At 51.0% G+C, this 15,309-nt stretch overlaps 1 protein-coding gene across 3 annotated transcripts in view; it reads left to right on the forward strand.

The window, feature by feature from the left end:
* The window catches only part of TBC1D14 (TBC1 domain family, member 14), a 148,297-nt gene that overhangs the window by 126,148 nt on the left and 6,840 nt on the right, over window positions 1-15,309 (forward strand). For all 3 annotated transcript variants that reach the window (XM_012002160.1, XM_012002161.1, XM_012002162.1), the window contains 3 exons: window positions 103-231; window positions 3,240-3,349; window positions 12,964-13,222. In XM_012002160.1, coding sequence (XP_011857550.1) covers window positions 103-231; window positions 3,240-3,349; window positions 12,964-13,222 — 498 coding nt within the window. The remainder of the gene's footprint in view (window positions 1-102; window positions 232-3,239; window positions 3,350-12,963; window positions 13,223-15,309) is intronic.

Here is a 15,309-nt window from a genome sequence, read left to right on the forward strand (position 1 = left end):
GGACCCTTCTAGTATGAGGGTGGTAGGTTTGTCTTTGCTAAAATGAGCGTGCTGCGGTGCCCCTGTGGCCACTGTGATTTTAACGTGCCTTTCCTTTCTCAGGTCCAGGGCATGTCCTTCATAGCGGCAGTGTTGATCTTGAACTTAGATACTGCAGATGCCTTTATTGCTTTTTCTAACCTTTTGAATAAACCCTGTCAAATGGCGTTTTTCAGAGTGGACCATGGCCTTGTGAGTATCCTCTGTGTTCGGGCCCTGGGTACTGTGTGTGTTTCAATGTCAAGAGTTACTTACTCGTCTGTGTTTTCAGTGGAAAAACAGAATATATTTTCCCTCTGTGGAGAGATGTTTAGAGTAAGCAGCACTGCAAGGTGGAGGGTGAGTTTGAGTAGTGTATTGCATGGAAGCTTAAAGAGACCTGGTTAGTAGCCATATGTCTGGGTTTCTCAATACGTTCTCTCAGAAAAACAGTACCTGGATTTTGGAACATGTATTCTTTCAATGAAGGAAGAAGTGTGGCTCCTGCTTAAGCACACACACTTGGTGTCAAAGTCACAGCTTGCTGGCAGTGCCCATGTTTGGACCTGTGGGGTAGAACACGTTGTAACCGAGCTGTGTTGCTGCTCATCGTCACCCTGCTTTGTGAAGCGTGCCCACACTCAGGAGAAAGGAGACACGTTGAAGACCATACTCCTTTAGTTTTTGAAAGGCAGCCATTTGTTTAGTGGACTGTTCTAGTCTTTATGACACTGCATAAGTGGGAGGTGGTGACAGTGGGGGGTGGGGCTTACATGCCTCCCAGATAAGCCCTCTGCACCGTTCCAGTGAGGAGATGAAGCTCAGAGTGAAGGGACTCGTTCAAGGCATGCATCTGGTAAATGGAGGAGCTGAGATGTGAATCCGTTCTGGTTCCTAAGTCTTTGTTCTTTCTGTAGCATAGACGTCACCAATTTGACAAGCCCATCAGCCTTTTTTTTTTTTTTTTTTTTTTTGGCAGAGTCTTGCTCTGTTTCCCAGGCTGGAGTGCAGTGGTACAATCTCAGTTCACTGCAACCTCCGCTTTCTGGGTTCAAGCGATTCTCATGTCTCACCCTCCCTAGTAGCTGGGATTACAGGTGTCTGTCACCATGCCCGGCTAATTTTTTGTATTTTTAGTAGAGATGGGGTTTTGCCATGTTGTTGGTCAGGCTGGTCTTGAACTCCTGACCTCAAGTGATCCATCCACCTTGGCCTCCCAAAGTGCTGAGATTACAGGCGTGAGCCACCGCGCCCATCCATCATTGTCGTGATTTGCTGATAATTATTACCAGTACTTCAAGACTAAAATGATCTAATAGTTTAGATCATCTAGAGAGTATTTCTTCCTTGATATCTTAAGGTTTACTGAGTATGTCTTGCTCAGATACTACATACATAAAGTATTTAGAAGCTGTTGGTAAATTTGGTAGCTGTTACTGGAACTATAAATTGGCAGAGTCCTTTTGAAAGACAACTTGGTATTAAGTATCAATAGCTGTAAATAGCATTGGTGTGCAGTTCTGCTCATAAGAATCACTTCTAAGAAAGTCATAAATGTGGACAAAGCATTATGCACAAAGATAGTCATGACACACTTATTTACGATTGTAAATGTGAGAATCGCTGAAAATGGGGTTAGGAGAATGTAGAATGGTCAATTAAATTTGGTAAGTGATCAGTAGTGATGCTTGCAAAGAACTGCATTGTGAGAAAGTGTTCAAGATGTTAATTTCTTCATTATCAATTCTTACATAATGTATGTAAGATGAAACATAAACTATAGTGACTATCGTATTTGACAATAAAAGGAAATAGGCCACAGAATTACTAGTGTTTATGGATTGTTGAATGATAGATTAATAGTGTTTATGTGTTTCCTAAGTTTTCTACAGTGAGTGTTTACAGATATGACTTTCATAATCAGGTAAAAACTTACCTTTCCACGAAAAGTAATGGTCAGAAACGGAAAATAAATCTTGAGGAAGCGTTTTTACTCTTGAAATAACTCATTGACACAGTATATACTGGCCTTATGTTGCTTGTGATACTAATTCCTGGAAATCCTGCATGTAAATTTAATTTTATCTTTTTATAAATAAATGATTCCCATCTAAATTTCTGCTGATTTTGAAGATAAGACCCCAGCTTTCTCTTTGGAAACATGATAGAAATTGTGCTTAGGAATCGTGGCTTGTATTTTTAAGGAGAAACCATGGAGTCATAATGTTGAGTGGGGTCTCCATGACAGCAGCAGGTTTTCTCCCTGGCAGCCCTGCTGAACTTAGGGCTGTGTAACTGCCGGGGGATGTCCTGTGCGCTGGAGGATGCTGAGCAGCTTCCCAGCCTCCACATCCCCGTGCCAGCAGCACCTGCCCCCAGTTGTGACGACCAGAAGTATCTCCAGACATTGACCAATGTTCCCTTAGAGGCAAAACCACTCCCTTTTGGGATCCACTGTCTACAGTACAGCCCCTCCTTCAGATGCACAGACACCAGAGTTGTGATCTGCCCCCAGGCGCCCAGCTGGCGAGCACTGGAGCAGAACTGGGCCACCATCGGATGGATGCTGCCCCTAGTCCAGTTGGAGTTCTTTCTGCTGTCAGCACTGCTTCCCAGCTTTGTATGTTTCATTTCCTTAAAAAACTGTCAACTGTTGAAAAGCAAGTTCCATAAACTACGGGCTATAACGCCCTCCTTTCCTCCTTTCCCTGTAGTGTTTCTCCCTCGTTGCATTCAAAGGTGTGCATCTGTCCGCTGGAGCGGTGCTACCCTTGACTCAGACACGAGTCGTGTAGCCCCCTGGAAGTGCTAGGGGTTGGACGAGGCGTGCGTGCTTTTCCAGATACTTTTCCACAGTTCGTACATTCCTGGTTTTTAGGATAGAGTGAGTCTGTACAGGCTCCACCTTTGCAGCAGGGCAGGCACAAATTCATTCCCAGTTTTACCATGAACGAAGCCTGTGCCCTTATTTGGCAAGTTCCGTAACTGCTTTGGGTTTCAGTTCCCTTTTCTATGAATTGAAGAAGATGAGGTGTAGCCATTGATGCCATTGTGAAGATTAGAAATAGTACTTGTTTATCAGTAAGTTGCCATTCAAAATGTATTAGTAGTTACGTAAGAAGGTAATTGTTAGAATCTAAAGATATACGTATATTGACTTTTTTTGTAAACTGGAAACTTGTGCAGATAGTTTCTGAGTAAATTTCATATTATCTCCCTAGATGTTGACTTATTTTGCTGCATTTGAGGTATTCTTTGAAGAAAATTTGCCGAAACTGTTTGCCCATTTCAAGAAGAACAACCTAACTCCAGATATCTACCTAATTGATTGGTAAGACTGGCTTTTCCCTGTGTTTTCACAGCATTTCTCAGCCCTTGCTTGTTCTTCACTCTCTTCTCTGCCAACTTCTTCACGGCCCGGCTGAGTCCTCATGTCCTGCTCTCCAGCCTTCCCTGATGTCCCTGCCCCTGAGTTTTATTTCTGTCAGTACCTCCACCTGGCCCTCCTGAATTCCCTCAAGGGGAGAGATGGTATCTTGGGCCTGTTTGTGTCCATTCCTTAAAGGACCAAGCACCAGCTCTGTGCAGGCTCTCACCGGGTACAGAGGTGGCCTGAGGAGCAAGGCCAGCGCTTGCCTGTCAGGAGCTCCTGGCTTGTGGGTGACACGTGTGTCTGTGGGCACTGTCCACGTGAGATGAGTGCTGTCTTGGAAGGCAGGAGGTCCTGGACCCAGTGCAGGGGTCGGAGTACACGGAGCGAGGGTGACCAGCTCATGTGCCATTCCAGAGTCAGCAGGCACTAGCCAGGTCCAGTGGGGTAGAGGCTGAAAGTAAAGGGCAGAGGACCGCAGGCGTGAGGTTGGGAGGCCAGGTCACGGTGGCTCTTAGACCTGAGCTCTGGAGCTTGGGCAGGATTGCGGGGCCGGGGGAGTGGCAGAGGCTGCTGCTTATGATGAGGGTGGGGCAGATCCAGCTGTGAGTTTTAAGTTACCTGGGAGGCAGGAGAGCCTGGGAACAGAGAGACAAATTAAGGGGGAAAAAGCCGAAGTAGGTGGAGAGAAGGCCCCGTGGAAATACTGTGGGTATGTCGAGAATCTGGTCAGTTCCTGACTGCGGGTTGGGAGAGGGATTTGCTGATGCCTTCAGCTGAGACCAAAGACAAAGGGAGAAGATTTGGCCAGGGCAGTTAGTGGATTTGTCTTCAGACGGGTGATTTTGAGGTGCCTGCGGGACATGTAAGTAGAGGCGTCCTGAGACAGACAGATACGAGGATCCTGAGAGGTCTACGCAGCAGCAGTAGGCCAGGCCAGTCTTCATGCCGTGGTGAAAGGGGCTGCTGAGGATGGGGTGTGGCTGTCAGCCCAGAGAGCACCGTGTTTGAGGGCCAGGTAAGAGGGCTGGGAGACCTGTGCATGGAAGGGAGCAGCCTCTCAGGTCACGCCGTGGGAAGAGGGTGCCTCCGGGATCCAGCAGCCCCAGCCCAAACCCAGCTTCTCCCATTATTGCCTTGTGGCCGTGGGGAAGGCTGTGAAGCCCTTCTGAGCTCCCGGTTCCTTATCTGGAGACTGCAGTGATTCACCCCACACGGTGCTGCCGGGTGACCGTGCGGTGCCACCCGACTCCGAAGGGGCTCCGCAGAAGCAAAGAAGGTACTGTTTGACCAGAAAGGCATGTTCCACTAAATCGTATGGTAAATGTACGGCCACTGTGGACAGAGAGCCGGCTGGTCTGGTTTTGTCGTTGCCCACTTTCTTCAGCAGAAGGGAAGGTAAAATTCAAGTATCATTTGAAAGGAAGCTGACCCCTTAGCTGAAGCAGACTTGTCTGTGCCTGTAAGAGTACGCCTTTGGGATTCTTGGTGTGTTGCTTCCGTCCTAAATCCTGGACAGTTCTCACTCTGCTGACGTTTGCCGTGAAGGCTGAGGGGTTTGGAGGTTGAATCTTGTAGCTGACGCCACAAGGCGCTGGTGACTGAGGACAGGGAACGTGGGGCCGTGAGCAGCCCTGGCGGGGATGCTGGGCTGGCCTGCCTGGCTATGCTGGATAGAAGTGTTTAGGGCCCGTTTCAAAGGCACCTTTATTCAGCAAATGGTGATTTTCTTCACACCTGTGAACACGAAGCTCCTGCACAGGCCGCCCCACCGTGTTCGTTTGACCGTGAGCCCTGCCCATCAGATTCCTGGCTGGAGCCTGCGGTACTGGAGGACGGGAGAGCATCCAGGCAGGACCTGAGCCTTCAGCTTCTCCCTTACCTGTTTTAGGGCTTCTGATTAGCTTCTTAGGATTCTAGGCCAAAAGTCAGTAGTGTCTTAGGATTCTAGGCCAAAAGTCAGTAGTGTCTTTCAAACTTTTCCCACCTTTACTCGCAAAAGGAAATGCGTTTTAAATTGTGACCCAATGTGTGCAGAAACTTAACATGTATATGTGCTGGGAACAGTGGTTTCATGACCCAGTACCTAACCCTGCCTGTGTGAAGCCTTCCGAAATACTGTACTCTGTTCTATTTATTCCAAAAAATGCTAGGGATAATCTGCTTTCGTTGCCTCCACAATCCACTGGCTGTTGGCTGGGTCATGCCTGGCAGTGTGAAAAGTACAGGCCTGGAGAATATTGCTGTCTGCTTCTGTCCCAGCCTGAAGATGGTTGTAATCCATGTAGGGGCAAAGACAAAGGGCACCCGCATTTATTGACTTGAGTGCTTCTCACACATGCTGTCTTTGAACCCTTGGAACAACCTCTCCAAGCGCAGTGTAACACTTGTGTTTTATAGATGAAAAAAACTGAGGCTCAGGGCCGGGTACACTGGCTCATGCCTGTAATCCCAGCACTTTGGGAGGCTGCGGCGGGCAGATCACTTGAGGTCAGGAGTTCAAGACCAGCCTGACCAACAGGGCAAAACCCCGTCTCTACTAAAATACAATAATTGGCCGGGCATGGTGGCGCGTGCCTATAATCCCAGCTACTCAGGAGGCGGAGGCACAAGAAGCATTTCAGCCCAGGAGGCAGAGGTTGCAGTGAACCGAGATCACACCACTGCACTCCAGCCTGGGCGACAGAGTGAGCCTCTCTCTCCAAAACAAAAAAACAAATAAAACAGGCTCAGAGAGGCAGAGTGTCTTGGCCAAGGTCCTGATGCCAGCCAAATGCAGAGCTGGAGTTCAGACCCAGGTCTACCCAGCTCTAGAGCTGTGCACTTTCCCTTAGAGTCCTTTCTAAGGGGATTTGTGTAAGGCAGTGTCACCCATAAGATGGGTCCCATAGTTCAGGTTCCAGAGACAAGACCATCATGTTGAGTGTGGAACACGGGTTGGACTGTCTAATGAGCAGTGAGGCAGAGTAAATGAAAAGGAAGCGGTAAGGGTTCTTCGCTGCTGAGGCCTTTGTGCTGTGAGCTGGTTGGTGCCCAGGGCGTTGTGAATGCTGTCCACTGTGCTTTGATGAAGCCTCCACAGGCCTTATTCTAAAAGTGCTGACTGTGTTCTAGGATAAGCACCAGCTAGGATACAGTCTGTATTTGCAGTTCCAGTACAGGGCTAGGTGTATAGAAAGGCCTTAGTAAATATTTAAGTTGAGCTAAGCACAGGAAAGCCATGTGTTCATGATTTATTCCCTGAGTCAGCATTTATTGGTGGTCCGCAGTGACTCAGGCTCCTTGTTGGGTGCTGACAGTTAGGTGAAAGGTCAGATCAGAAATAGGGTGGGCAGTGGGGAGGAAGCAAAGGGGAAGAACAGACTTTACGTAGGACCTGTCCTAGAAGCTGCCATTTCAGAAGCACTGGTCACTGTGGTCTTCAGTGTTCAGGAGCAGGTGTACCTATTTCTGGGCACAGAAGAAGTCACTGAGACCCACTTCTCAATGTCACAGCCATGGTGTGAGGTTCAGGTCGGTCTGCCTTCAGGCCTTTGCTTTTTCTGCTGCATCAGGCCGCCTTTCCCAGAGCCACGTCCACACCCATCCCAGCCGGGCCTGCCTCCACATTGTGGGGCTGCACCGTGCCTGGCGGGGTATAAAGCATGCTAAGTTCCAGGGCTCAGCCGCTAACTGCCTGAGCAAGAGAGCCTTCCTTCTGCTCGCAGTAGGGACTGAGGGGCCTGTGGGTGTGGCCAGCTCAGCCTCCTGGGTGGGCTGAGTGGGTACATTAAAATGGCTACACCTGGGCTCAGAAAAATCTCCTGTCCTGCCCCACTGTCTGCAAACCAAGCCTGCTTCCCACCGCCCCAGCTCCACCCACACTCTAAGGGTGCCCACCGTTGGCTGCTGTCCCTGTGGTAAAGCTTCAAGAGTGATCTCTGTGTTCCCAGTGCCTGGCGCCATGCCCAGCTCAGTGTCCTAGGTCAAAGAATGTGTCTGTGCCTGAGGGTCGCCTTCCTGGGCTTAAAGTCAGGTGCCTGTCCCTCCTCCGGTGTACCCTGTACGCTGCCTAACCAGTAGCTCGTGAGGAGTCAGGGCTGAAGATTCGCTTTCCTTGCCAACACCACCTTCCTGGCCCTTCTTTAGTTGTGGCTTTCCACTCCCCACGGTGAGGCACGCGGTCAGAGCAGGGGCCCTCAGCTGTCTCGTCTTCCTACGGAGTTTTCAGTGTTTCGACTGTCAAAGATCTACATTTTGTAGGAGGACTGACTTTAGGTCATCTCACTTCTGAAAATACTTCCTATTGCCGTCCAGCGGCAGAATTAGCTAGAGGGGTGAGTGGGCTTTATAATAAACAATCTCGAGCTAGCAGAAGAACCAGGGACTGCATTCCACGTTCCGGTTAGCACCTCTGAAATGATGTTTAATGATCCTTGGAGATCCTGTCATTGCCTCGAGTTTCTACCTGAAAGGAAAGGTTCAAAAGGGAGTGACTGTTGGGAGGTTTCCGTTTCCACTGCTTCTTGCACTTGGGTCATGTCTGGCTCTTCACTTCTGGGGTACAAGTTGCCCCAAGAGCACCTTAGGAGCCGGGAGCATCTTGCTGAGCACGTCTGGCGTAGGCTGGGTCTTTATGGGCCTCTGGAGGAGGGAGGAGCGTCACCTGCCTACGCTGGAGACCTGCAGGGAGGGGCATAGCCTGTGTGTTGTGGGCACACCCTGGCCTGGCTGAAGTGGGAGCCCGCATTCTCAACGTGGTGCGCACGATATTTACTTCACGTCTGCTGGCCCCTGCCAAGTGCTGGGACAGAAAGACTGGAACACCTCTGGGCTCAGCGTGGGGAGGACTCTGGGACACAGAGGTGGATAGTGAACCTCTCTGGGCTCAGTGTGGGGAGGACTCCGGGACACAGAGGTGGATAGTGAACCTGGCTGGGTTCAGTGTGGGGAGGACTGTGGGACACAGAGGAGGGTATGTGAACCCCTCTGGGCTCAGCGTGGGGAGGACTCCGGGGCACAGAGGTGGGTATGTGAACCCCGCTGGGCTCGGTGGGGAGGACTCCGGGACACAGGGGTGGATAGTGAACCCCTCTGGGGTCAGTGTTGGGAGGACTCCGGGGCACAGAGGTGGATAGTGAACCCCGCTGGGCTCAGGGTGGGGAGGACTCCGGGACACAGAGGTGGGTATGTGAAACCCGCTGGGCTCAGCATGGGGAGGACTCTGGGACACACAGGTGGATAGTGAACCCCTCTGGGCTCAGGGTGGGGAGGACTCTGGGACACAGAGGTGGATAGGGAACCCCGCTGGACTCAGGGTGGGTAGGACTGTGGGACACAGAGGTGGGTATGTGAACCCCGCTGGGCTCAGGGTGGGGAGGACTGTGGGACACAGAGGAGGGTATGTGAACCCCGCTGGGCTCAGGGTGGGGAGGACTGTGGGACACAGAGGTGGATAGTGAACCCCGCTGGGCTCAGCATGGGGAGGACTCTGGAAAAGACGATTGTACCTCCTCTTGGGGTTGTAACAGGATTCAGTTGATAGTCCCTGTAAAAACATATGAAGCGAGCACTTGCTGTTGTGTGCAGCCCGGGGCCCTCATTAGTAGACAGGGCAGAGGATAGTGCTGTTCTGTGGATGCTGTCTTCCTCCTTCACAACAGTCCTGAACTGCCCTCTTCCTTTCCCCATGGCGCTTCCTTGCCTCTAGCAAGCTCAGACAAGCGGGTGGAACAGACCCGGCTAGGTAAGAAGTTTCTGGAAGTTGTGAAGACACATCAGCACAAACTGCCCCTTTCCTCCCGCGCGTATCATGAGGGAAATAGATACGCAGCTTTTGTCTGGGGTCTTTTCTAAGCTGAGAGACGCTTCAGATGCTTCATGTGTTTAGCAGCATAGAAATGTATCATTTTGGGCTGGGTGTGGTGGCTGATGCCTGTAGTCCTAGCACTTTGGGAGGCTGAGGTGACAGGATCATTTTAGCCCAGGAGTTCAAGACTAGTCTGGGCAACATGGCGAGACCCTATCTCTACAAATAAATTAAAAATTAGCCAGTGTGGTGGTGTGTGCCTGTAGTCCCAGCTACTCAGGAGGCTGAGGTGGGAGGATCACCTGAGCTAGGTTGCAGTGAGCCGTGATTGTGCAACTGCACTCTGGCCTGGGCGACACAGTGAGACCCTATCTTAACAAAAAAAGGAGAAGAATTATGTTATTTTGCATTAGTTGAAGTTGTACTTGAAATTACTTTTTTTTTTAACTTTTAAAAACATACTTTTATTTTTTACTTTAAAAAAAATACCATTTTTGATCTACACGATAATATGCAGCGGTTGGAGGGAAAACATAAACATCTTTTGGGAGAGAAAAACCCTTGAATTCTCTCTTCCCACCGTGGGAGGAGCACTGAACTGTCTCTGGGAAGGCCAAGGGGCCCTTCCCGTCCTGCCTCTGTGAGCCTGAGGGCAGCAGGGGAAGGTGGACCTTGAACCAGGAGGGCTGTGTGGACAGTAGACCCCTTGTTCCAAGCGGTTCTGATCCCGTGGCAGGGCTTCTGTGGGGCCAGAACAGAGCCTGGTGTCCCCCTTCAGTGGCCTGTTCATGGCTGGCTTTCGAATCTAAATTTAAATACAGCCCGTATTTGGAAGCTCCTGGTTTAAAATACAGCCCACATTTGGAAGCTCCTGGTAATGATGTGGGAGCACCTCTGAGCAGTGGGAGGAGAGAATGGGAGAAGAGGAGCCTCAGTTCAAGACTGTGGGGCGGGGTCTCTGCCCTTGAGGCACTTGCAGCCTGGAGCAGGGGACAAAAGTGGCTGAGGACAGTCTGGAGCTCTTGGAATGGAGCCCAGGGGCTGGAAAGGCCATGGGGCAGCTCTGACTGGGGCAGAGGGCCTGGGAGCTGCCTGCTGAGACGCCGGCCAGAGCCTGCAAGGCCCAGAAGATGCAGGAGGGTGTGTGAGGCAGAGGAGAGTGTCCAGGAGTGTCAGGAGTGTCCCTTCACTGGCTCAGTGTAAAGGAAGATGAAGAATGCCAGGGCCTCATGAAGGGGGGTGCGTGCAGTGCAGCGAGAATGTTTCAAGGAAACTTGGTCCAGCCTGAGGGTCAGGAAACGACCTTCCAAGAAATAGTGACACACAGCATGTGGGAAGAGCCTGCAGGGGACAGAGGCTGCAGTGAGGAGCCAAGCATGGTCGCAGCAGGACGTCAGCAGTGAGCGTCGCCAGGAGGTGGAAGCTCATAGGGTTGGAAATGGATTTGTCTCATGGAAATGCAGAGCAGGGGGCATCGTGGGCGTCGTGAATGGCATTCTGGGTCATTCCGGTGGTGACTTAATTTTATAAAGTTCATTACCTTTCTGGAGTAATTTATGGAGACTCACACATAAATCTCAGCTTAAGAATATTATGTTAAATAAAAAAAGAACAATTTGGGCTTGGGCGGGGGGGAAAGAATATTACGTTGTAGAAATTTATTTTGTTCTTTTTGTTCTCTTCTTTGCTATAAAAACTATCTGACTCTATATATATATAAAATATGTATGTGTATAAACTATATGAAAACCATCATTTTGGCCGGGCGTGGTGGCTCACGTCTGTAATCCCAGCACTTTGGGAGGCCAAGGTGAGTGTATCACGAGGTCAGGAGTTCAAGACCAGCCTGGCCAAGACTGTGAAACCCCGTCTCTACTAAAAATACAAAAATTAGCCAGGTGTGGTGGTGGGTGCCTATAATCCCAGCTACTTGGGAGGCTGAGGCAGAGAATTGCTTGAACCTTGGGAGGTGGAGGTTGCAGTGAGCCGAAATCACGCCACCACTGCATTCCAGCCAGGGCGACAGAGCGAGACCCTGTCTCAAGGAAAAAAAAACAAAACACAAAACATTGTCGTCTTTCCCCATCCGTTTTTTTCTCAGGACTCTGCTTTTTAGCAGATGTAGGGGGAGTCTGGTTTCCGTGTGTGAGCGGGCACACAGATAGCCATGCAGGCCGGGTGGGCTCCCCTGCACTTTCCCATAGTGTTAGCAAGCCTGCTCTCCAGGTACAATTGAGAATATCCTCTAGACTAAGGAAACAAAAGGTCTCTTTGCTCTTTCTGGAACTGCACCTTCTAGCCCAGGTGGTGAAATGGTTTTCTGGTTTTGAAAATAGCAAGAAACTCGGGCTGAAGGCTTGTGATTTTAGAATGAAGCTTCCTACCAAGTCCGTGACAGTGTTGCTTCCTTACGGTATGTGCTGAGGCTCAGACATCAGAACGTGGGCGTTGGAGTCAGGTTCAGAGTCTGGCTCTGGACTTACTGGTGGTGAGACCTGGGTCCGTTTAGCTGTTGTCCTGAGGCGTGGTTCCCTCAGGTGTGGTGAGGTGAGACAGCCCCTCTCCCGGGCATTTCCTGGCGCGCATGGGGTGTCCTTCTGAAGGGGCGCGCATAGCACACAGCACCCGGTGCGCCCCCAGCTTCTGTTGTTCCTCTGGGTACGAGTTTTCCCTGGCGTCCGGCTCTCCGTTCCCTCCTCTCAGTTGAATGAAGTCTAGATTTTTAGGCCTTCCTAGACTCTTACTGTTAGAAGGTTCTGACGAGGGACAGCCCAGAACATTCCTGTTCTCGTCTAAGAGCTGCAGGCTCTGTGCAATGCACGTCCACAACTGCAGGTCCTTGGGACCTGGAGGACAGGCTGCGTCTAGCAGAGCACCCCCTCGGGCAGAGTCCACTGTGGACAGAAACCCATGCCCCTGAGACTTGGGAGCAGGTTGACCAGTGTGCGGGGTTTTCTGTGGAATCTGCTATGGGAAAGTCAGCGTCACGCCGTGGAAGCTTTAGTGGCCTGACCTCCTGACCGAGTCAGCCCCTCAGGCCGAGTCCAGTGCCTACAGTTCAGAGGCTGCGTGTTGCCCAGCACTGTCTCTGTGCCAGCGCAGGAACTACTGAACCCTGGAAGAGGGGTCCTCCAGGAGGAGTGGAGATGGCCCCCACCCGGCTGGGGATCCCCACCTGTACCGAGCACCGGCAGTGTTGGGCAGGTTTTGAGAGCCAGGAACGTCTGGGAAGTCCTGCCGCCGACAGGACATTGGAATTCAGCGCGATTGCCAGACAGGGCACTAGATGTGGAGTTGGGGTGTGCCGTGGTGAGCACCAGGCTGGGGACCAGGAGCCTGTGGGCGCCCAGAGGAGGAAGGAGCCTCGTACCTGCTCCCAGGGCGAGGGGAACCTGTGCAGTGGTGCCTGAGTTGAGCCCCATAGCCAGGAGGAGCACCTGTCGGACGTTTGCTCTGTGGGTGGCACGGGGTACAGTGGTCCCTAAGACAGGATGCCTGCCCCACAGCGTGAGCACACAGTAGGGGCTCAGCACATATTCCTCGCGGGCAGGAGTCATTGCTGCCAGTCATTGGGAAGCTGTGTGCTGCATGATTCTGTGTGGAAGCTGATGGTGCTGTGTCGTGTGCGATGTCAGAATTGCCCTTCAGCGTGAGTGCAGGCCTGGCCCCGGCCCCAGCTGTTGCCTGAAAGTGACTAGGGGAGTGTTTTTCATGGAATCCGACTGGAATTCAGTGTTCTTTCTTTGTTAAGATTCAAAATCTGAAAAATTCCAAATTTTCCCCCTAGGATCTTTACCTTATATAGTAAATCTCTGCCCCTCGACCTGGCCTGTCGTATCTGGGACGTGTTCTGTCGCGATGGGGAAGAGTTCCTGTTCCGCACGGCCCTGGGCATCCTGAAGCTGTTCGAGGACATCCTGACCAAGATGGACTTCATCCACATGGCCCAGTTCCTGACCCGGCTGCCCGAGGACCTGCCTGCCGAGGAACTGTTTGCCTCCATCGCCACAATCCAGATGCAAAGCCGAAACAAGAAGTGGGCTCAGGTCAGCGGGCTTTGTGTTCTTGGCTTCCCACAGCGTAGCTGGCAAGTGGCGCGCTCAGGGAGGACCCTACATAAAGTGCTGTCTGAGGATGGAGCCCCTTTGAAGGAGGTCCCGGGCTGGAAGTGAGGGGGGCCGGGTGGAGACGTGGCTGTGCCACAGGGCATCTTGGCAGGTCACCTCCTCTTCAGGTTTCTGTCAACTGGATGGGGTGTGGATAAGGAAAGCCTTCCCACCTCTTCTGCAGTGGTGTTGGGAGGGTCAGCACTTTTACCATTATGGCGCTCTTTACATGTTAGAAAGTATTTTATAAGCCACGTCCCCCACTTTTTAAGAAAATACTGCCAGAGACAGAAAGCAAATTGGACCCACTTACTGAGCCCCGTGGCCATGCCCTGTGGCAGGCTTTTGTGTGCACCCTCGAGAGGGAAGTGGGGTTATGCTCTTCTTACAACAAAGGGAGGCCCAGAGCAGAGGGCACGGCTCCCTCCTGGGCCTTCCCATGCACTGCTGTGCCCTCTCTGGACTGTGTGCCCTGAGCAGCGGTGCAGACAGTCCGTATCCCTCGGCTGCCCTCCAGGCATCCCTCCTATGTCCTGTCCCCAGTGGGATTGCCCTGCATTTTCTGTTCTGAGTCTTCGTCATACTAAAAAGGAAAAAAAAACAGTCTGGGTTCTTGATCCTGCATATGCTCAGCATTGGTTTGAAGTCCTTGCTGATTGACGTCTATGAAGACTTTTACTTTTCTGCATGTGTTACACCATGCCTGGAGGATTTCGTTGTTTTGAGACAGGGTCTCGCTGTGTCATCCAGGCTGGAGTGCAGCCTCTGCCTCCCAGGCTCAAGTGACCATCCCACCTCAGCCCCCCAAAATGTCTATTCTTGATTTAACTTTTTTTTTTAATTAATGTAAAAAATAATTAATGTAAAAAATATTTACAAAAATAGAACAGCATAAAATAACGCACCCCACACGCCTGCCCTCCAGCGTCAGCGACTGTGGAGGTGCAGCCGCTGTTGGAGCTGCTTCCCACCTCTCCCCTTCCCACCCTGTTAAAGTGAGTCCCAGGCACCGTGTCACCTGTTGGTGTCAGCGATCGCTGAACCATATGGGCTCTTTTAACATAACTGCAATAGCGTTACCGCTCAGCTCCTAACTCCTTCCTGTCATCCGATATCCAGTTGTCAAATTCAGATGTCATAAACGGCTTTATAGTTTGCTGGAATCAAGATCTAAATAAGTCCATGCCTTGTGATTGGTTGAAAGCTCTGTTAAGCCTCTGTAATATCTATGCCACGCCACTTCTCACTTTTTAGCCCTCTCTTGCTTGCCTTTACTTGTCAAAGAAAACAGGTCATTTAGGCTGGGCACAATGGCTCACACCTGTAATCCCAGCACTTTGGGAGGCCAAGGTTGGGGGATCACTAGAGCCTAGGAGTTTGAGACCATCCTGGGCAACATAGTGAGACCCCGTCTCTACAAAAACTACAAAAATTAGCTGGGCATGGTAGCATATATCTGTACTTCCAGCTACTAGGGGGCTGAGATGGGAGGACCATTTGAGCCCGGGAGGTCAAGGCTGCAGTGGGCTGTGATCACACCACTGCACTCCAGCCTAGGCAACAGAGCAAGACCCTGTCTTTAAAAAAAAAAAAAAAAAAAGGTCGGCCAGGTGCAGTGGCTCACGCCTGTAATCCCAACACTTTGGGAGGCTGAGGCAGGTGGATCACAAGGTCAGGAGTTGAAGATGAGCCTGGCCAAGATGGTGAAACCCCGTCTCTACTAAAAGTACAAAAATTAGCTGGGCATGGTGGCAGGCGCCTGCAATCTCAGCTACTCGGGCGGCTGACGCAGGAGAATTGCTTGAATCTGGGCAGCGGAGGTTGTAGTGAGCCGAGATCAAGCCACTGCACTCCAGCCTGGGCAATAGAGTGAGACTCCGTCTCAAAAAAAAAAAACAAAAAAAAACCAACAGGTCATTTGTCCTGTAACATTTTCCACTGGGGGAGAGTTTTATGGCGTATACGTACATCCCTCCCTACACACATCACACCTATACATACACAATCACCCCGCACATACACAGATC

This window comes from Mandrillus leucophaeus, unplaced genomic scaffold (assembly GCF_000951045.1).
Source record: "Mandrillus leucophaeus isolate KB7577 unplaced genomic scaffold, Mleu.le_1.0 Scaffold68, whole genome shotgun sequence".
Taxonomy (NCBI): domain Eukaryota; kingdom Metazoa; phylum Chordata; class Mammalia; order Primates; family Cercopithecidae; genus Mandrillus; species Mandrillus leucophaeus.